Here is a 22,899-nt window from a genome sequence, read left to right as displayed (position 1 = left end):
CTTAGGATTACACCTTTATCCTTTGCACTAAATCTTGTTGGGGGGGGGTGAGGTATTCCTCGCCTCCCGACAAAATCCTCGAGAAGTGGGGTTTCAGGTGTCTCCGGAAGGTGGTGATTGACTCCGCTGTCCTGGCGTCGTGAGGGAGTTTGTTCCACCATTGGGGGCCAGAGCAGCGAACAGTTTTGACTGGGCTGGAGCTATAAACACAAGCATTATGTATTACTGTACTGTTGGAGCATAAACACAAGCATTATGTATTACTGCTATAAACACAAGCATTATGTATTACTGCTGATATAAACTTATGTAAGACTAGCTATAAACACAAGCATTATGTATTACTGTGACTATAAACACAAGCATTAATTACATTTGAGCTATGACACAAAGCATTATGTATTACTGTACTGACTAGACCAAAACACAAGCATTATGTCTGACTGATTAACTGGTTAATTGTGAAAGTGACCAATAATTGATTCCCCGACATATCCCCCCCCAGGCCATGCAGAAGGAAGGGAAGGACATCAACATTAAGGAGGTGATGGACTGCTGGACCCTTCAGATGGGTTATCCTGTTGTGACCATCAGTAAGAACTACAGTCTGGACCACAGCGTCACCATCACACAGGAACACTTTGTCTACGACAGGGACGCCAGGTTCAGAGACCCTGAACTTTTCAACAGAAGGTAGGTACTGGCAGCTGAGGACTGCAGACCTTTTCATTATGGTTTTTAACCCTTCTTTATATCATTACTTTTCTTCTTCTTTTATTGGTCTCACTTCCACAACAACAAAGAGGGCAAAGCTGAGAAGCTAAAACCATGTATGAAGAAACTAGTCTTCTGTACTGTCCACAAGCAGTGGAGGTAACAGACAACAACTAGTCTTCTCCTGTCCACACAGTGGAGGTAACAGACAACTAGTCTTCTCCTGTTGGGCACACAGTGTCCACACAGTGGAGGTAACAGACAGACAACTGGTCTTCTCTGTCCACACAGTGGAGGTAACAGACAGACAACTAGTCTTCTCTGTCCACACAGTGGAGGTAACAGACAACTGGTCTTCTCCTGTCCACACAGTGGAGGTAACAGACAGACAACTAGTCTTCTCCCTGTCCACACAGTGGAGGTAACAGACAGACAACTAGTCTTCTCCTGTCCACACAGTGGAGGGAACAGACAACTGGTCTTCTAGTCTTCTCCTGTCCAACTGGTCTCCTGTCCACACAGTGGAGGGAAGACAGACAACTGGTCTTCTCCCTGTCCACATAGTGGAGGTAACAGACAACTAGTCTTCTCCTGTCCACACAGTGGAGGTAACAGACAACTAGTCTTCTCCTGTCCACACAGTGGAGGGAACAGACAACTAGTCTTCTCCTGTCCACACAGTGGAGGTAACAGACAACTAGTCTTCTCCTGTCCACATAGTGGAGGGAACAGACAACTAGTCTTCTCCTGTCCACACAGTGGAGGTAACAGACAGACAACTGGTCTTCTCCTGTCAACACAGTGGAGGTAACAGACAACTGGTCTTCTCCTGTCCACATAGTGGAGGTAACAGACAGACAACTGGTCTTCTCCTGTCCACACAGTGGAGGTAACAGACAACTGGTCTTCTCCTGTCCACACAGTGGAGGTAACAGACAACTAGTCTTCTCCTGTCCACACAGTGGAGGTAACAGACAGACAACTAGTCTTCTCCTGTCCACACAGTGGAGGTAACAGACAACTAGTCTTCTCCTGTCCACATAGTGGAGGGAACAGACAACTGGTCTTCTCCTGTCCACACAGTGGAGGTAACAGACAACTAGTCTTCTCCTGTCCACACAGTGGAGGTAACAGACAGACAACTAGTCTTCTCCTGTCAACACAGTGGAGGTAACAGACAACTGGTCTTCTCCTGTCCACATAGTGGAGGGAACAGACAACTAGTCTTCTCCTGTCCACACAGTGGAGGTAACAGACAGACAACTGGTCTTCTCCTGTCAACACAGTGGAGGTAACAGACAACTGGTCTTCTCCTGTCCACATAGTGGAGGTAACAGACAGACAACTGTCTTCTCCTGTCCACACAGTGGAGGTAACAGACAACTAGTCTTCTCCTGTCCACACAGTGGAGGTAACAGACAACTGGTCTTCTCCTGTCCACACAGTGGAGGTAACAGACAACTAGTCTTCTCCTGTCCACACAGTGGAGGTAACAGACAGACAACTAGTCTTCTCCTGTCTACACAGTGGAGGTAACAGACAACTAGTCTTCTCCTGTCCACATAGTGGAGGGAACAGACAACTGGTCTTCTCCTGTCCACACAGTGGAGGTAACAGACAACTAGTCTTCTCCTGTCCACACAGTGGAGGGAACAGACAGACAACTAGTCTTCTCCTGTCTGGAGGTCAGACAGACAACTAGTCTTCTCCTGTCCACACAGTGGAGGTAACAGACAACTAGTCTTCTCCTGTCCACACAGTGGAGGGAAACAGACAACTAGTCTTCTCCTGTCCACACAGTGGAGGGAACAGACAGACAACTAGTCTTCTCCTGTCCACATAGTGGAGGTAACAGACAACTGGTCTTCTCCTGTCCACACAGTGGAGGTAACAGACAACTAGTCTTCTCCTGTCCACACAGTGGAGGTAACAGACAGACAACTAGTCTTCTCCTGTCCACACAGTGGAGGTAACAGACAACTAGTCTTCTCCTGTCCACACAGTGGAGGTAACAGACAACTAGTCTTCTCCTGTCCACATAGTGGAGGTAACAGACAACTAGAACAGACAGACAACTAGTCTTCTCCTGTCCACACAGTGGAGGTAACAGACAACTAGTCTTCTCCTGTCCACACAGTGGAGGGAACAGACAGACAACTAGTCTTCTCCTGTCCACATAGTGGAGGTAACAGACAACTAGTCTTCTCCTGTCACACAGTGGAGGTAACAGACAGACAACTAGTCTTCTCCTGTCCACAGTGGAGGGAACAGACAACTAGTCTTCTCCTGTCCACATAGTGGAGGGAACAGACAGACAACTAGTCTTCTCCTGTCCACATAGTGGAGGTAACAGACAGACAACTAGTCTTCTCCTGTCCACATAGTGGAGGTAACAGACAGACAACTAGTCTTCTCCTGTCCACACAGTGGAGGTAACAGACAACTAGTCTTCTCCTGTCCACATAGTGGAGGGAACAGACAGACAACTAGTCTTCTCCTGTCCACACAGTGGAGGGAACAGACAGACAACTAGTCTTCTCCTGTCCACACAGTGGAGGTAACTTCTCCTGTCCACATAGTGGAGGGAACAGACAGACAACTAGTCTTCTCCTGTCCACATAGTGGAGGTAACAGACAGACAACTAGTCTTCTCCTGTCCACATAGTGGAGGGAACAGACAGACAACTAGTCTTCTCCTGTCCACATAGTGGAGGTAACAGACAGACAACTAGTCTTCTCCTGTCCACACAGTGGAGGGAACAGACAACTAGTCTTCTCCTGTCCACATAGTGGAGGTAACAGACAACAACTAGTCTTCTCCTGTCCACATAGTGGAGGTAACAGACAACTAGTCTTCTCCCTGTCCACATAGTGGAGGGAACAGACAGACAACTAGTCTTCTCCTGTCCACATAGTGGAGGGAACAGACAGACAACTAGTCTTCTCCTGTCCACACAGTGGAGGTAACAGAAAGCTGTCGATCAGGTCTACTGTATTACTAAACTGTTCTCTCCCAGATGATCTCTCTCTCTTCGTTGTAAATATGTAAATATTATTATTTAAAGTTTGCATTTTTTCATATGCATGTTTTATTCACACCTGCAGTGTCGGAACTCGCAGCTGAAGAATTTCACTGTACCATGCAACTACATCTGCGTCCCTGTACATGGGACTAATAAAATCTAATCTAATATCTCTCTCTCGCTATGCAGAGCTGTGTTTAGAAGGGTAAAACTGTGTTCAGAAGGGTAGAGCTGTGTTTTGAAGGGTACAGCTGTGTTTGAAGGGTAGAGCTGTGTTTTGAAGGGTAGGACTGTGTTCAGAAGGGTAGAGCTGTGTTTTGAAGGGTAAAGCTGTGTTCAGAAGGGTCCAGTGGAGGTAACAGACAGACAACTAGAAGGGTAGAGCTGTGTTTAGAAGGGTAAAACTGTGTTCAAGGGTAGAAGGACTGTGTTCAGAAGGGTAGAGTTGTGTTCAGAAGGGTAGAGTTGTGTTTTGAAGGGTAGAGCTGTGTTTTGAAGGGTAGAGCTGTGTTTTGAAGGGTAGAGCTGTGTTTTGAAGGGTAGAGCTGTGTTCAGAAGGGTAGAGTTGTGTTCAGAAGGGTAGAGTTGTGTTCAGAAGGGTAGAGCTGTGTTCAGAAGGGTAGAACTGTGTTCAGAGGGTAGAACTGTGTTTAGAAGGGTAGAACTGTGTTTAGAAGGGTAGAACTGTGTTTATAAGGGTAGAACTGTGTTTAGAAGGGCAGAACTGTGTTTAGAGGGTAGAACTGTGTTTAGAAGGGTAGAACTGTGTTTAGAAGGGTAGAACTGTGTTTATAGGGTAGAGTTGTGTTTAGAAGGGCAGAACTGTGTTCAGAGGGTAGAACTGTGTTTAGAAGCAGTAGTGTTCAGGAGAAGCCCTGGCAACATGTGGATGGATTAGTTTAATCTTCCATGAAGGTGAACTAATAATTCATTCTGAACCAATCTGGTATCCCTCCCTCGTGTTCCTCTGATTCGGGTAGGCAAGGCTGTGCGAGGCGAGGAGAGGGATAAGCGTTTAGAGGAGAGGCAAGGGACATCGTCTCTGCATCCTAATACTGTCTTCTCCTGTCCACACAGTGTCTTCTCTCCATGCTTTACCTCTGCCCTGGGAAGGAGTTTTCCTCCAAAAATCCCATTTTTACTGAAGAAAAACTATTGTCTCAATGTTTTGAGTCTCCCTTCTTAGAAGACAAGGAGGGAGGAAGGGGAAAAGGGTAATCGGGGAATTTCACACCACTGAAGGCTGTAGATAATGTAGAGGAAACTTCACAACACTGAAGGCTGGATAATAGAGGAAACTTCACACCACTGAAGGCTGTAGATAATGTAGAGGAAACTTCACACTGAAGGCTGTAGATAATGTAGAGGAAACTTCACACCACTGAAGGCTGTAGATAATGTAGAGGAAACTTCACACCACTGAAGGCTGTAGATAATGTAGAGGAAACTACACCACTGAAGGTTGTAGATAATGTAGAGGAAACTTCTGCACCACTGAAGGCTGTAGATAATGTAGAGGAAACTTCACACCACTGAAGGCTGTAGATAATGTAGAGGAAACTTCACACCACTGAAGGCTGTAGATAATGTAGAAAACTTCACACCACTGAAGGCTGTAGATAATGTAAAAACTTCACACCACTGAAGGCTGTAGATAATGTAGAGGAAACTTCACCCACTGAAGACTGTAGATAATGGAGAGAAACTTCACACCACTGAAGGTAGATAATGTAGGGAAACTTCACACCACTGAAGGCTGTAGATAATGTAGAGGAAACTTCACATCACCAAGGCTGTAGATAATGTAGAGGAAACTTCACACCACCGAAGGCTGTAGATAATGTAGAGGAAACTTCACACCACTGAAGGATGTAGATAATGTAGAGGAAACTTCACACCACTGAAGGCTGTAGATAATGTAGAGGAAACTTCACACCACTGAAGGCTGTAGATAATGTAGGGAAACTTCACACCACTGAAGGCTGTAGATAATGTAGAGGAAACTTCACACCACTGAAGGCTGTAGATAATGTAGAGGAAACTTCACACCACTGAAGGCTGTAGATAATGTAGAGGAAACTTCACACCACTGAAGGCTGTAGATAATGTAGAGGAAACTTCACACCACTGAAGGCTGTAGATAATGTAGAGGAAACTTCACACCACTGAAGGCTGTAGATAATGTAGAGGAAACTTCACACCACTGAAGGCTGTAGATAATGTAGAGGAAACTTCACACCACTGAAGGTTGTAGATAATGTAGAGGAAACTTCACACCACTGAAGGCTGTAGATAATGTAGAGGAAACTTCACATCACTGAAGGCTGTAGATAATGTAGAGGAAACTTCACACCACTGAAGGCTGTAGATAATGTAGAGGAAACTTCACACCACTGAAGGATGTAGATAATGTAGAGGAAACTTCACACCACTGAAGGCTGTAGATAATGTAGAGGAAACTTCACACCACTGAAGGCTGTAGATAATGTAGGGAAACTTCACACCACTGAAGGCTGTAGATAATGTAGAGGAAACTTCACACCACTGAAGGCTGTAGATAATGTGTCCAGAGGAAACTTCTAAAAGGCTGTGGATAATGCAGGGAAACTTCACACCACTGAAGGCTGTAGATAATGTAGAGGAAACTTCACACCACTGAAGGCTGTAGATAATGGAAAAACTTTATCACCACTGAAGGCTGTAGATAATGTAGAGGGTTTTTCAGTCCAGCTGAAGGCTGTAGATAATGTGAAAACTTCACACCACTGAAGGCTGTAGAAAGAAGAACTAAACACTGAAGGCTGTGGATAATGTAGAGAAACTTCAAAACACCACTGAAGGCTGTAGATAATGTAGAGGAAACTTCACACCACTGAAGGCTGTAAAATGTAAGTAAACTTCACACCACTGAAGGCTGTAGATAATGGAGGGAACTTCACACCACTGAAGGCTGTAGATAATGTAGAGGAAATGTCAACCACTGAAGGCTGTTTGTAGAGGAAACTTCACACCACTGAAGGCTGTAGATAATGTAGAGGAAACTTCACACCACTGAAGGCTGTAGATAATGTAGAGGAAACTTCACACCACTGAAGGCTGTAGATAATGTAGAGGAAACATCACACCACTGAAGGCTGTAGATAATGTAGAGAGAAACTTCACACCACTGAAGGCTGTAGATAATGTAGAGGAAACTTCACACCACTGAAGGATGTAGATAATGTAGCCCCCACTGAAGGCTGTAGATAATGTAGTGGAAACTTCACACCACTGAAGGCTGTAGATAATGTAGAGAAACTTCACACCACTGAAGGCTGTAGATAATGTAGTGGAAACTTCACACCACTGAAGGCTGTAGATAATGTAGAGGAAACTTCACACCACTGAAGGCTGTAGATAATGTAGAGAAACTTCAAACTGAAGGCTGTAGATAATGAGAGGGACACTTCACACCACTGAAGGCTGTAGATAATGAGAGAGAAACTTCACACCACTGAAGGCTGTAGATAATGTAGAGGAAACTTCACACCACTGAAGGCTGTAGATAATGTAGGGGACACTTCACACCACTGAAGGCTGTAGATAATGTAGGGAAACTTCACACCACTGAAGGCTGTAGATAATGTAGAGGAAACTTCACACCACTGAAGGCTGTAGATAATGTAGAGGAAACTTCACACCACTGAAGGCTGTAGATAATGAGAGGGAAACTTCACAGACTGAAGGCTGTAGATAATGTGGCAAACTTCAGACCACTGAAGGCTGTAGATAATGTAGGGACACTTCACACCACTGAAGGCTGTAGATAATGTAGAGGAAAACACCACTGAAGGCTGTAGATAATGTAGAGGAAACTTCACACCACTGAAGGCTGTAGATAATGTAGAGGAAACTTCACACACTGAAGGCTGTAGATAATGTAGAGACACTTCACACCACTGAAGGCTGAGATAATGAGAGAAACAGACAGACTGAAGGCTGTAGATAATGTAGAGGAAACTTCACACCACTGAAGGCTGTAGATAATGTAGAGAAACTTCACACCACTGAAGGCTGTAGATAATGTAGAGGAAACTTCACACCACTGAAGGCTGTAGATAATGTAGAAACTTCACACCACTGAAGGCTGTAGATAATGTAGAGAAACTTCACACCACTGAAGGCTGTAGTTAATATAGCCTGTCCAATCGATGCTGCATAATATTTCTAAAATGCACTTCTGAGGGCAAGACTGTACTGACAGGGCAGACAGGTTGTCAATGGCAACCTTTATCTCCCTTCCTCACCTGCCATTGGTAGACGTGGGTTTTTTTCAGTCTTAGCGTGCTTCTTCTGAAAGCTTACTGGAGAAAGAAGAAGAAAACAGAACTGCTAATGGTGACTCAAACACCACAGCTTTCTAAGTTTGCCATTTAAAACAAGTAAACCCTTTACATTCCCCCCCAACCCATCATGGCTGGCTACCTTGGCCTGCACTGGGAAATAATGAGAAAAGGCTTTTAAGGAATCAATAGGTAAGCTAGCTGGCTTCTCCTCTCAGAGAGCGAGAGAGAGAAGAGAGAGAGAGAGAGAGAGAGAAGAGAGAGAGAGAGAGAGACTTGCTTTGGCAATGTTAAAATGTTTCCCATGCCAATAAAGCCCCTTGAATTTAATTGAGAGAGAGAGAGAAAGAGAAGAGAGAGAGAAGAGAGAGAAAGAGAGAGCAGAAGAGAGAGAAAGAAGAGCGAGAGAGAAAAAGAGAGAAGAGAGAGAAGAGAGAGAGAGACAGAGAAGAGAGAGAGAGACAAACAGAGAGCGAGAGAAAACAGAGAAGAGAGAGAGCGAGAAGAAGAGAGAGAGAGAGAAGAGAAGAGAGAGAGAGAGACAGAGAAGAGAGAGAGACAAACAGAGAGTAAGAGAGAGACAGAAGAGAGAGAAAAGAGAGAGAGAGAGAGAGAGAGAGAGAAGAGAGAGAAGAGAGAGAGAAGAGAGAGCGAGAGAGAGAGCAGAGAGATAGAGACAGACAGAGAAGAGAGAGAGAGAGACAGACAGAGAAGAGAGAGAGAGAGACAGACAGAGAAGAGAGAGAGACAGGCAGACAGAGAAGAGAGAGAGAGACAGAAGAGAGAGAGACAGAGAAGAGAGAGACAGAGAAGAGAGAGAGAGAAAGAAGAGAGAGAGAGAGAAGAGAGAGAGAGAGAGAGAGAGAGAGAGAGAGAGAGAGAGAGAGAGAGAGAGAGAGAGATGCTGTTTTACATGCTCTGAACCAAGTCTTCTGGACATCAGGACAGTGATTACTAACCTCGAACTGGACAAAGATTTTTTCTTTAATCAAATAATTTTCTTTCTTTTTTTTTTTTTTACATGTGCCGAATACAACAGTGAAATGCTGAGTTACAATCCCTTAACCAACAATGCAGTTTAAATAAAAAAATAAGTGTTGAGAAAGTATTTACTAAAATAATCTGAATAAAATAAAATCAATCAATTAATCAAAAAGAAAAGTTGAAAAACTACAAATAATGAAAGAGCAACAATAAAATAGTAAGTTGAGGTAATTGAGGTAATATGTACAGTACATGTGGGGGGGGGGGGTCAATGCAAATAGTCTGGGTAGCCGTTTGATTAGCTGTTCAGGAGTCTTATAGGTTGGGGTAGAAGCTGTTAATAAGAAGCCTCGATATTTTTATGTAATTTTATTGTTACTCCACTGGTGTGATGAGGCCCGATGCTCCACTTGGCCCGATGCTCCACTTGGTGTGATGAGGCCCGATGCTCCACTTGGTGTGATGAGGCCCGATGCTCCACTTGGTGTGATGAGGCCTGATGCTCCACTTGGTGTGATGAGGCCAGATGCTCCACTTGGTGTGATGAGGCCTGATGCTCCACTTGGTGATGATGAGGCCAGATGCTCCATTGGTGGATGTGATGAGGCCCACTGGTGTGATGAGGCCAGATCCACTTGGTGTGATGAGGCCCGATGCTCCACTTGGTGTGATGAGGCCTGATGCTCCACTTGGTGTGATGCTCCTTGGTGTGATGCTTGGTGTGATGAGGCCAGATGCTCCACTTGGTGTGATGAGGCCAGAGAGAGAGAGAAGATTTAAATACTTGTAAACTATTTCACTCTGTTCAGTAAAGTCTCAAGCCAAGCTTGAAGGTGGTGCAGGCATCGTTCATACATTCTAACGTGTGCATTCATTTGCATGACATTACAGTCGTGCTTTGATTATTCTGAACTAGCATCAACAGTCCTACAGGATATTCATAAGGCTGTGGGTGGATTAACAACAGTGTATCTTGACCAGACCACCTATTATTGATTAAAGGCAGGCCAACCAGGGACAGAGGGAGAGAGAGGTAGAGAGAGGTGGAGAGGTACAAGAGAGTTGGAGAGGTAGAAGGAGAGGGAGCGGGGAGAGGTGGAGAGGTGGAGAGGTAGAGAGGTGGAGAGGTAGAAGGAGAGGGAGCGGGAGAGAGGTGGAGAGGTAGAGAGGTGGAGAGGTAGAAGGAGAGGGAGCGGGGGAGAGGTGGAGAGGTGGAGAGGTAGAGAGGTGGAGAGGTAGAAGGAGAGGGAGCGGGAGAGAGGTGGAGAGGTAGAAGGAGAGGTAGAAGGAGAGGGAAAGGGAGAGAGGTGGAGAGGTAGAAGGAGAGAGGTGGAGAGGTAGAAGGAGAGGGAAAGGGAGAGAGGTAGAAGGAGAGGGAGCAGGAGAGAGGAGATAGGTGGAGGGAGGTAGAAGGAGAGAGGTGGAGAGGTAGAAGGAGGGGAGCGGGAGAGAGGTGAAGAAGTAGAAGGAGAGAAGGAGAGGGAGCGGGAGAGAGGTGGAGAGGTAGAAGGAGAGGGAAAGGGAGAGAGGTGGAGAGGTAGAAGGAGAGAGGTGGAGAGGTAGAAGGAGAGGGAAAGGGAGAGAGGTAGAAGGAGAGGGAGCAGGAGAGAGGGAGAGAGGTGGAGAAGTAGAAGGAGAGAAGGAGAGGGAGCGGGAGAGAGGTGGAGAGGTAGAAGGAGAGGTAGAAGGAGAGGGAAAGGGAGAGAGGTGGAGAGGTAGAAGGAGAGAGGTGGAGAGGTAGAAGGAGAGGGAAAGGGAGAGAGGTAGAAGGAGAGGGAGCGGGAGAGAGGGAGAGAGGTCGAAGGAGAGGGAGCGGGAGAGAGGGAGAGAGGTGGAGAGGGAAAGGGAGAGAGGTGGAGAGGTAGAAGGAGAGAAGGAGAGGGAGCGGGAGAGAGAGAGAGAGGTAGAAGGAGAGGGAGCAGGAGAGAGAGAGAGAGGTAGAGAGGTGGAGAGGGAAAGGGAGAGAGGTAGAGAGGTAGAAGGAGAGGGAGCGGGAGAGAGGGAGAGAGGTCGAAGGAGAGGGAGCGGGAGAGAGGTAGAGAGGTGGAGAGGGAAAGGGAGAGAGGTGGAGAGGTAGAAGGAGAGAAGGAGAGGGAGCGGGAGAGAGAGAGAGAGGTAGAAGGAGAGGGAGCAGGAGAGAGAGAGAGAGGTAGAGAGGTGGAGAGGGAAAGGTAGAGAGGTGGAGAGGTAGAAGGAGAGAAGGAGAGGGAGCGGGAGAGAGGGAGAGAGGTAGAAGGAGAGGGAGCGGGAGAGAGAGAGAGAGGTAAAGTGAGAGAGTTGGAGAGGTAGAAGGAGAGAAGGAGAGGGAGCGGGAGAGAGGGAGAGAGGGAGAGAGGGAGAGAGGGAGAGAGGTAGAAGGAGAGGGAGCAGGAGAGAGGGAGAGAGGTAGAGAGGTGGAGAGGTAGAAGGAGGGGAGAGGAGGGAGAGAGGTGAGAGGTAGAGAGGTGGAGAGGGAAAGGTAGAGAGGTGGAGAGGTAGAAGGAGAGGGAGCGGGAGAGAGGGAGAGAGGTAGAAGGAGAGGGAGCGGGAGAGAGAGAGAGAGGTAGAGAGGTAAAGTGAGAGAGTTGGAGAGGTAGAAGGAGAGAAGGAGAGGGAGCGGGAGAGAGGGAGAGAGGGAGAGAGGTAGAAGGAGAGGGAGCAGGAGAGAGGGAGAGAGGTAGAGAGGTGGAGAGGTAGAAGGAGAGGGAAAGGAGAGAGGTGGAGAGGTAGAAGGAGAGGAGAGAGAGAGAGGGAGTGGGAGAGAGAGAGAGAGGGAGAGGGCGAAACTACAGACGGTAGAGTCCTTTGGTGTTTCCTGGTCGTGCTAGACTAGAGGCACACTTACCAGAGATAAATAATAATAGCTACCCTACTCCACAACACATGAAACATTGAACAGGCTCGATGCACACCAGGCCAGCAGGGTCTATCTTCTCTTGAAAGTCAAGTGGATGATGGTTGAGTTTCTGACTCCACTCCACAATTGATATTCTTCTTTCCTTCATTTTTGCCCAGCGATAGAGTATCTGTTCTTTTAAAAGTCAAGTTTGTCGCTCTTGAAAAAATATATATATATTTTACATTATATTTAAGTCATTTAGCAGACGCTCTTATCCAGAGCAATTTACAATTAGTGCATTTATCTTAACATAACTAGGTAAGATAATCACAGCCAGTACATTCTTACCCAATAAAGTAGCTCAGCAAAGTCCTTGCTAGTAAAAGGGAAATAATGTTGAGTGTTAGTTCCTGAAAGGGTGGGTGGGGGAGGTACTGTGGGATTATGTAACATACTCTTTGAGGATGTAAGGTTTCAGATGTTTTCAGAAGATGGGCAGGGACTCTGCTGTCCTAAAAAAAAAAGATTTTTTTTTTGGGGGAGTTGGTTCCACCATTAGTGTGTTTTTGCAGGGTCACAACAAGGTTCTTTGCACTCTGGGAGTGGGACACAGTGGAGTTGTCAACCTTGTGGAGAGGTCTTAGAGCGGGCAGGCGCTTCCCCGGGAGGAAGAGCTGCTCTGTCTTGTTGAGGTTGAGCTTGAGGTGGTGGGCAGGGTTATTTGAAAATATGCCATAGTCGAGTGACTTGGTGTTGAGAGAGAAGAGAAGAGGGCCTAGAACCGAGCTCAGGGGGACACCAGTAGTGGTACATGGTGCAGACACAGATCCTCTTAATTTCATCTGGTAGGAGCGGCCTGCCAGGTAGGATGCAGAGTGTGCAGAGCCTGAGACACCCAGCCCTGAGAGGGTGGAGAGGAGGATCTGATAGAGCCTGAGACGCCCAGCCCTGAGAGGGTGGAGAGGAGGATCTGATAGAGCCTGAGACGCCCAGCCCTGAGAGGGTGGAGAGGAGGATCTGATAGAGCCTGAGACACCCAGCCCTGAGAGGTGTAGAGGAGGATCTGATAGAGCCTGAGACGCCCAGCCCTGAGAGGGTGGAGAGGAGGATCTGATAGAGCCTGAGACGCCCAGCCCTGAGAGGGTGGAGAGGAGGATCTGATAGAGCCTGAGACACCCAGCCCTGAGAGGGTGGAGAAGAGGATCTGATAGAGCCTGAGACACCCAGCCCTGAGAGGGTGGAGAGGAGGATCTGATGGAGCCTGAGACACCCAGCCCTGAGAGGGTGGAGAGGAGGATCTGATAGAGCCTGAGACACCCAGCCCTGAGAGGGTGGAGAGGAGGACCTGATAGAGCCTGAGACACCCAGCCCTGAGAGGGTGGAGAGGAGGATCTGATAGAGCCTGAGACACCCAGCCCTGAGAGGGTGGAGAGGAGGATCTGATAGAGCCTGAGACACCCAGCCCTGAGAGGGTGGAGAGGAGGATCTGATAGAGCCTGAGACACCCAGCCCTGAGAGGGTGGAGAGGAGGATCTGATAGAGCCTGAGACACCCAGCCCTGAGAGGGTGGAGAGGAGGATCTGATAGAGCCTGAGACGCCCAGCCCTGAGAGGGTGGAGAGGAGGATCTGATAGAGCCTGAGACACCCAGCCCTGAGAGGGTGGAGAGGAGGATCTGATAGAGCCTGAGACGCCCAGCCCTGAGAGGGTGGAGAGGAGGATCTGATAGAGCCTGAGACGCCCAGCCCTGAGAGGGTGGAGAGGAGGATCTGATAGAGCCTGAGACGCCCAGCCCTGAGAGGGTGGAGAGGAGGATCTGATAGAGTCTGAGACACCCAGCCCTGAGAGGGTGGAGAGGAGGATCTGATGGAGCCTGAGACGCCCAGCCCTGAGAGGGTGGAGAGGAGGATCTGATAGAGCCTGAGACGCCCAGCCCTGAGAGGGTGGAGAGGAGGATCTGATAGAGCCTGAGACGCCCAGCCCTGAGAGGGTGGAGAGGAGGATCTGATAGAGTCTGAGACACCCAGCCCTGAGAGGGTGGAGAGGAGGATCTGATAGAGTCTGAGACACCCAGCCCTGAGAGGGTGGAGAGGAGGATCTGATAGAGTCTGAGACACCCAGCCCTGAGAGGGTGGAGAGGAGGATCTGATAGAGCCTGAGACACCCAGCCCTGAGAGGGTGGAGAGGAGGATCTGATAGAGTCTGAGACACCCAGCCCTGAGAGGGTGGAGAGGAGGATCTGATAGAGCCTGAGACACCCAGCCCTGAGAGGGTGGAGAGGAGGATCTGATAGAGCCTGAGACACCCAGCCCTGAGAGGGTGGAGAGGAGGATCTGATAGAGCCTGAGACACCCAGCCCTGAGAAGGTGGAGAGGAGGATCTGATAGAGCCTGAGACGCACAGCCCTGAGAGGGTGGAGAGGAGGATCTGATAGAGCCTGAGACGCCCAGCCCTGAGAGGGTGAAGAGGAGGATCTGATAGAGCCTGAGACACCCAGCCCTGAGAGGGTGGAGAGGAGGATCTGATAGAGCCTGAGACACCCAGCCCTGAGAGGGTGGAGAGGAGGATCTGATAGAGCCTGAGACAACCAGCCCTGAGAGGGTGAAGAGGAGGATCTGATAGAGCCTGAGACAACCAGCCCTGAGAGGGTGGAGAGGAGGATCTGATAGAGCCTGAGACACCCAGCCCTGAGAGGGTGAAGAGGAGGATCTGATAGAGCCTGAGACAACCAGCCCTGAGAGGGTGGAGAGGAGGATCTGATAGAGCCTGAGACACCCAGCCCTGAGAGGGTGGAGAGGAGGATCTGATAGAGTCTGAGACACCCAGCCCTGAGAGGGTGGAGAGGAGGATCTGATAGAGCCTGAGACACCCAGCCCTGAGAGGGTGGAGAGGAGGATCTGATAGAGCCTGAGACACCCAGCCCTGAGAGGGTGGAGAGGAGGATCTGATAGAGTCTGAGACACCCAGCCCTGAGAGGGTGGAGAGGAGGATCTGATAGAGCCTGAGACACCCAGCCCTGAGAGGGTGGAGAGGAGGATCTGATAGAGCCTGAGACACCCAGCCCTGAGAGGGTGGAGAGGAGGATCTGATAGAGCCTGAGACACCCAGCCCTGAGAGGGTGGAGAGGAGGATCTGATAGAGCCTGAGACACCCAGCCCTGAGAGGGTGGAGAGGAGGATCTGATAGAGCCTGAGACACCCAGCCCTGAGAGGGTGGAGAGGAGGATCTGATAGAGCCTGAGACACCCAGCCCTGAGAGGGTGGAGAGGAGGATCTGATAGAGCCTGAGACACCCAGCCCTGAGAGGGTGGAGAGGAGGATCTGATAGAGCCTGAGACACCCAGCCCTGAGAGGGTGGAGAGGAGGATCTGATAGAGCCTGAGACACCCAGCCCTGAGAGGGTGGAGAGGAGGATCTGATAGAGCCTGAGACACCCAGCCCTGAGAGGGTGGAGAGGAGGATCTGATAGAGCCTGAGACACCCAGCCCTGAGAGGGTGGAGAGGAGGATCTGATAGAGCCTGAGACACCCAGCCCTGAGAGGGTGGAGAGGAGGATCTGATAGAGCCTGAGACACCCAGCCCTGAGAGGGTGGAGAGGAGGATCTGATAGAGCCTGAGACAACCAGCCCTGAGAGGGTGGAGAGGAGGATCTGATAGAGCCTGAGACACCCAGCCCTGAGAGGGTGGAGAGGAGGATCTGATAGAGCCTGAGACACCCAGCCCTGAGAGGGTGGAGAGGAGGATCTGATAGAGCCTGAGACACCCAGCCCTGAGAGGGTGGAGAGGAGGATCTGATAGAGCCTGAGACAACCAGCCCTGAGAGGGTGGAGAGGAGGATCTGATAGAGCCTGAGACACCCAGCCCTGAGAGGGTGGAGAGGAGGATCTGATAGAGCCTGAGACACCCAGCCCTGAGAGGGTGGAGAGGAGGATCTGATAGAGCCTGAGACAACCAGCCCTGAGAGGGTGGAGAGGAGGATCTGATAGAGTCTGAGACACCCAGCCCTGAGAGGGTGAAGAGGAGGATCTGATAGAGCCTGAGACACCCAGCCCTGAGAGGGTGGAGAGGAGGATCTGATAGAGCCTGAGACACCCAGCCCTGAGAGGGTGGAGAGGAGGATCTGATAGAGCCTGAGACACCCAGCCCTGAGAGGGTGGAGAGGAGGATCTGATAGAGCCTGAGACACCCAGCCCTGAGAGGATGAAGAGGAGGGTCTGATGGTTCACAGTGTCGAAGGCAGAGTATAGATCTCGGAGGATGAGAACAGAGGATGGAGAGTCAGCTTTGGCAGTGAGGACAGCCTTCGTAACACAGAGGAGAGCCGTCTGGGTTGAAAGCAACATGAATGTCCCCCACTCCACACTAGGGTGACAAATGGAGGGAATACTGTATTACTGGAAACTAGTACTAGTAAACTACCAGAATGTTATGTAATTTATCCCAAGACATCTAGTGGCCCTAGACATCTAGAGGCCCTCTGTGTGGCCTTATGGGGGCGGCAGGGTAGCGGTTAGAGTGTTGGACTAGTAACCGGAAGGTTGCAAGTTCAAACCCCCAAGCTGACAAGGTACAAATCTGCCGTTCTGCCCCTGAACAGGCAGTTAACCCACTGTTCCTAGGCCGTCATTGAAAATAAGAATTTGTTCTTAACTGACTTGCCTGGTTAAATAAAGGTAAAATTAAAAAATCACATGTCAAATAAATAAAATAATCAAATATGTTTATATAAACAATTGAATGATGAAGCTGTAAAACTCTAAATATACTGTGCTTTCGGGAAGTATTCAGACCCCTCGACTTTTTCCACATGTTGTTACAGCCTTATTCTAAAATTGATTAAATAGTTTTTTCCCCCTCATCAATCTACACAGAATACCTCTTAATGACAAAGAAAAAACAGGTTTTTAGAAAATGTTTGCTAGTTTATGAAAAATAAAAAAGGAAATATCACATTTACGTAAGTTTTCTCAAAACTTTGTTGAAGTACCTTTGGCGGTGATTACAGCATCGACTCTTGAGTCTTGACGCTACAAACTTGGCACACCTGTGTTTGGGGAGTTTCTCCCATTCTTCTCTGCAGATCCTCTCCAGCTCTGTCAGGTTGGATGGGGAGTTGGATGGGGAGTTTCGCTGCGCAGCTATTTCCAGGTTTCTCCAGAGATGTTTGATCGGGTTCAAGTCCAGGCTCTGGCTCGGAGCCACTCCTGCGTTGTATTGGCTGTGTGCTTAGGGTCGTTGTCCTGTTGGAAGGTGAACCTTTGGCCCAGTCTGAGGTCCTGAGCAGGTTTTCTCGTCAAGGATCTCTCTGTACTTTGCTGCATTCATCTTTCCCTCGATCCTGACTAGTCTCCCAGTCCCTGTTGCTGAAAAACATCCCCACAGCATGATGCTGCCACCACCACTATTCACCGTAGGGATGGTGCCAGGTGTCCTCCAGATGTGATGCTTGGCATTCAGGCCAAAGAGTTCAATCTTGGTTACATCAGACGAGAGAATCTTGTTTCTCATGGTCTGAGAGTCTTTAGCTGCCTTTTGGCAGTCATGTGTCTTTTACTGAGGAGTGGTTTCCTTCCACTTTACCGTAATAGCCTGATTGGTGGAGCGCTGCAGAGATTGCTGTCCTTCTGGAAGGTTCTCCCATCTCCACAGAGGAACTCTAGAGCTCTGTCAGAGTGGCCGTCGGGTACTTGTCACCTCCCTGACCAAGGCCCTTCTCCCTGATTGTTCAGTTTGTCCTGACAGACAGCTCTAGGAAGAGTCTTGGTGGTTCCAAACTTCTTCCATTTAAGAATGATGGAGGCCACTGTGTTCTTGGGGACCTTCAATGCTGCAGAAATATTTTGGTGCCCTTCCCCAGAGCTGTGCCTCGACACAATCCTGTCTCGGAGCTCTACGGACAATTCCTTCCACCTCATGGCTTGGTTATTGCTCTGACATGCACTGTCAACTGTGGGACCTTATATATACAGGTGTGTACATTTCCAAATCATGTCCAATCAATTGAATGTACCACAGGTGGACTCCAATCAAGTTGTAGAAACATCTCAAGGATGATCAATGGAAACAGGATGCACCTGAGCTCAATTTTGAGTCTCATAGCAAAGTGTCTGAATATTTATGTAAATAAGATATTTCTGTTTTTTTATTTCTAATAAATTTGCAAAAAAATAAATAAAGCTGTTTTTTTGCTTTGTCATGATGGGGTATTGTGTGTAGATTGCTGAGAAAAAAAGGTTATATTTAATCCGTTATGGAATAAGGCTGTAACATAACAACATGTGGAACAAGGGAAGGGGTCTGAATACTTTCTGAATACTTTCTGAATGCCCTGTAAACCATCAACATTGTGAGTACCATTGGTGTTTAATATGAGAGTTTCATCATGAACAACCCCCCCACCCTAAAAATATATTTAGTGCTATAAACCTGCACATGTTCTCTCAGTTTCATAGCAACATGTGTAGAATAGCAGGAAATTAGCTCTAAAACAGTAAGATTTTCTCTCAGCCTCATGGCAAAATGTTTACAATACCATGAGATTAGCTATAAAACTGCTCAGGTTCTCTCCGCCCCATGGCAACAAAACATAGATGTAAACTGCTCAGGTTCTCTCTGCCCCATGGCAACAAAACATAGATGTAAACTGCTCAGGTTCTCTCCGCCCCATGGCAACAAAACATAGATGTAAACTGCTCAGGTTCTCTCCGCCCCATGGCAACAAAACATAGATGTAAAGTGCTCAGGTTCTCTCTGCCCCATGGCAACAAAACATAGATGTAAACTGCTCAGGTTCTCTCCGCCCCATGGCAACAAAACATAGATGTAAACTGCTCAGGTTCTCTCCGCCCCATGGCAACAAAACATAGATGTAAACTGCTCAGGTTCTCTCCGCCCCATGGCAACAAAACATAGATGTAAACTGCTCAGGTTCTCTCCGCCCCATGGCAACAAAACATAGATGTAAACTGCTCAGGTTCTCTCCGCCCCATGGCAACAAAACATAGATGTAAACTGCTCAGGTTCTCTCTGCCCCATGGCAACAAAACATAGATGTAAACTGCTCAGGTTCTCTCCGCCCCATGGCAACAAAACATAGATGTAAACTGCTCAGGTTCTCTCCGCCCCATGGCAACAAAACATAGATGTAAACTGCTCAGGTTCTCTCCGCCCCATGGCAACAAAACATAGATGTAAACTGCTCAGGTTCTCTCTGCCCCATGGCAACAAAACATAGATGTAAACTGCTCAGGTTCTCTCCGCCCCATGGCAACAAAACATAGATGTAAACTGCTCAGGTTCTCTCTGCCCCATGGCAACAAAACATAGATGTAAACTGCTCAGGTTCTCTCTGCCCCATGGCAACAAAACATAGATGTAAACTGCTCAGGTTCTCTCTGCCCCATGGCAACAAAACATAGATGTAAACTGCTCAGGTTCTCTCTGCCCCATGGCAACAAAACATAGATGTAAACTGCTCAGGTTCTCTCTGCCCCATGGCAACAAAACATAGATGTAAACTGCTCAGGTTCTCTCTGCCCCATGGCAACAAAACATAGATGTAAACTGCTCAGGTTCTCTGCCCCATGGCAACAAAACATAGATGTAAACTGCTCAGGTTCTCTCTGCCCCATGGCAACAAACATAGATGTAAACTGCTCAGGTTCTCTCCGCCCCATGGCAACAAAACATAGATGTAAACTGCTCAGGATCTCTCCGCCCCATGGCAACAAAACATAGATGTAAACTGCTCAGGTTCTCTCCGCCCCATGGCAACAAAACATAGATGTAAACTGCTCAGGTTCTCTCCGCCCCATGGCAACAAAACATAGATGTAAACTGCTCAGGTTCTCTCCGCCCCATGGCAACAAAACATAGATGTAAACTGCTCAGTTTCTCTCCGCTCCATGGCAACAAACATAGATGTAAACTGCTCTAAGCCACTATCTCCACCCCTGACACCAGTCATGGAGAAAATAAATTGCTAAATGAAATTAGTGGTAAATTGATTTCCTGGTCACCTGCAGAGAACTGTGATGCGTGACTATTACAGGGGCGTTGCAATTACACCCGCTAATTACCCCCCGGATGTTTCCAGAACATCTAATCCGAGGCTGTATACCATATTTCCTGTCTAGTGCACTACTTTTGACCAGGGCCCGTTGGATGCCATTTGGGACACAGGCCTAGTTTTATTGTGTCTGGAATTCTGACTATGAGTCTGGGAGATTGTCAGAGTGCATCATGGGGGTTTTATGGATGAAGAATTGACTTGAGGTCTTAGAAATGAATGGCAACGATACTTTCGTATAGGGAATGTTGGAGCCATTTGGGTACAGCCTCAGGTTAGATGTGAGTACAGTCAGAGGACCTGAAAGATGAAATTAACGTTCAGCATGAGATGGAATTCACAGCTCAATAATCACTACGACTACGGGTAGGCTGGGGAAAACTATTATTTATAACTTTAAGTATTCTGTCATACCTACTTCAACACTACCTTTAAGTATTCTGTTATACCTACTTCAACACTACCTTTAAGTATTCTGTCATACCTACTTCAACACTACCTTTAAGTATTCTGTCATACCTACTTCAACACTACCTTTAAGTATTCTGTCATACCTACTTCAACACTACCTTTACGTATTCTGTCATACCTACTTCAACACTACCTTTAAGTATTCTGTCATACCTACTTCAACACTACCTTTAAGTATTCTGTCATACCTACTTCAACACTACCTTTAAGTTTTCTGTCATACCTACTTCAACACTACCTTTAAGTATTCTGTCATACCTACTTCAACACTACCTTTAAGTATTCTGTCATACCTACTTCAACACTACCTTTAAGTATTCTGTCATACCTACTTCAACACTACCTTTAAGTTTTCTGTCATACCTACTTCAACACTACCTTTAAGTATTCTGTCATACCTACTTCAACACTACCTTTAAGTATTCTGTCATACACTACCTTCAACACTACCTTTAAGTTTTCTGTCATACCTACTTCAACACTACCTTTAAGTATTCTGTCATACCTACTTCAACACTACCTTTAAGTATCCTGTCATACCTACTTCAACACTACCTTTAAGTATTCTGATATACCTACTTCAACACTACCTTTAAGTATTCTGTCATACCTACTTCAACACTACCTTTAAGTATTCTGTTATACCTACTTCAACACTACCTTTAAGTATTCTGTATGAAACTGGACATTAAGTGAAAACCGCAGGGGGAAATGATATAACCACTGACTATATTATGAACACACTGGTGCTACTCCCTGCCAGTGTGATGGACTCCATGGATAGACCTTTATAATCTGAACATAATGGATCCATGCAGGTGTCCGCTGTATGGTTTTCCTGTTTTATTGTGTTTTGAGGAAAGAAAATATATTTTAGCAATCGATGTTAGTGCTCCTCTGAGGTCCTGTTACGCTGCTACTTGGACACACACTGTTTGATTAAAGACTATATCAAGCCTCAGCAATCACGTGTGTCTCTGAAGCTATAAGGACATAAAGAAATCTCAGAGAGAGAAAAAGAGAGGGAGGGAGAGGAAGAGAGAGAGAGATAGAAAGAGAGAGAGAGCGACATCAAGAGAGAGAGAGAGGAAGAGAGAGAGCGACATTGAGAGAGAGACAGAGAAAGACAGAGAGAGAGCGACATAGAGAGAGAGACAGAGAAAGACAGAGAGAGAGAGCGACATCGAGAGAGAGACAGAGAAAGACAGAGAGAGAGCGACATCGAGAGAGAGACAGAGAGAGAGGAAGAGAGAGAGCGACATCGAGAGAGAGACAGAGAAAGACAGAGAGAGAGCGACATCGAGAGAGAGACAGAGAGAGAGGAAGAGAGAGAGCGACATCGACAGAGAGACAGAGGGAGACTGTGGTGGACCTCCCCTGGAGCTTGTCATCCCTGGTCCCTCCAGCAACCTCACACCTCATTACCCTTCATATTGCACTCCTGACCCGAGAAGAGCCAGGCTGCCCACCTCGCCCTGCCCCAGCATGCACATTCCAAATGGCAACTTAATCCTCATAGGGCTCTGATCAAAAGTAGTGCACTTTAAAGAGAACAGAGTTCCATTTGGGACGCTCAACAGCCTGGTCTGGCCCAGTCGGACCCTCCAGTGAAGTGGCGCTCTCAGCCGACTCCGGCCAACCGGACAGATCGATGGGGGTGATGATAGAGACATGATGCAGCCACTCATAGTCAAGGAACATCGATCCTGAGGAGAGAGAGATAAAGAGATTTAGAGAGGGGGGGAGAGGGACAGAGATAAAGAGGAGAGAGAGGGAGAGAGAGATAAAGAGATTTAGAGAGGGGAGAGAGGGACAGAGATAAAGAGGGAGAGAGAGGGAGAGAGAGAGAAAGAGAGGGGGAGAGAGGGGGAGACAGTGAGACAGAGAAATATATATAAACAGTTGAAGTGGGAAGTTTACATACATCTTAGCCAAAAACATTTAAACTCTGTTTTTCATAATTCCTGACATTTAATCCTAGTAAAAATTCCCTGTCTTAGGTCAGTTAGGATCACCACTTTATTTTAAGAATGTGAAATGTCAGAATAATAATAGAGACAATGATTGCTTTCAACATTCCCAGTTGGTCAGAAGTTTACATACACTCAATTAGTATTTGGTAGCATTGCCTGTAAGTTGTTTAACTTGGGTCAAATGTTTTGGGTAGCCTTCCACAAGCTTCCCACAATAAGTTGGGTGAATTTTGTCCCATTCCTCCTGACAGAGCTGGTGTAACTGAGTCAGGTTTGTAGGCCTCCTTGCTCGCACACGCTTTTTCAGTTCTGCCCTCACATTTTCTATAGGATTGAGGTTAGGACTTTGTAATGGCCACTCCAATACCGTGACTTTGTTGTCCTTAAGCCATTTTGCCACAACTCTGGAAGTATGCTTGGGGTCATTGTCCATTTGGAAGACCCATTTGCGACCAAGCATTAACTTCCTGACTGATTTCTTGATCTGTTGCTTCAATATAATCCACATAATTTTCCTGCCTCATGATG

General features: G+C 47.4%; 1 protein-coding gene across 1 annotated transcript in view; it reads left to right on the top strand.

Moving 5' to 3' along the window:
* The window catches only part of LOC127920901 (thyrotropin-releasing hormone-degrading ectoenzyme-like), a 135,112-nt gene that overhangs the window by 77,434 nt on the left and 34,779 nt on the right, over positions 1 to 22,899 (top strand). Inside the window, exon 4 of the mRNA XM_052504922.1 lies at positions 506 to 693. Within this exon, the coding sequence (XP_052360882.1) occupies positions 506 to 693 (188 nt within the window). The remainder of the gene's footprint in view (positions 1 to 505; positions 694 to 22,899) is intronic.

This window comes from Oncorhynchus keta, unplaced genomic scaffold, assembly GCF_023373465.1.
Source record: "Oncorhynchus keta strain PuntledgeMale-10-30-2019 unplaced genomic scaffold, Oket_V2 Un_contig_2111_pilon_pilon, whole genome shotgun sequence".
NCBI classification, from domain to species: Eukaryota; Metazoa; Chordata; class Actinopteri; order Salmoniformes; family Salmonidae; genus Oncorhynchus; species Oncorhynchus keta.
The sequence above is the reverse complement of the archived record's forward strand: the minus strand, read 5'-3'. Positions and strand labels throughout refer to the sequence as shown.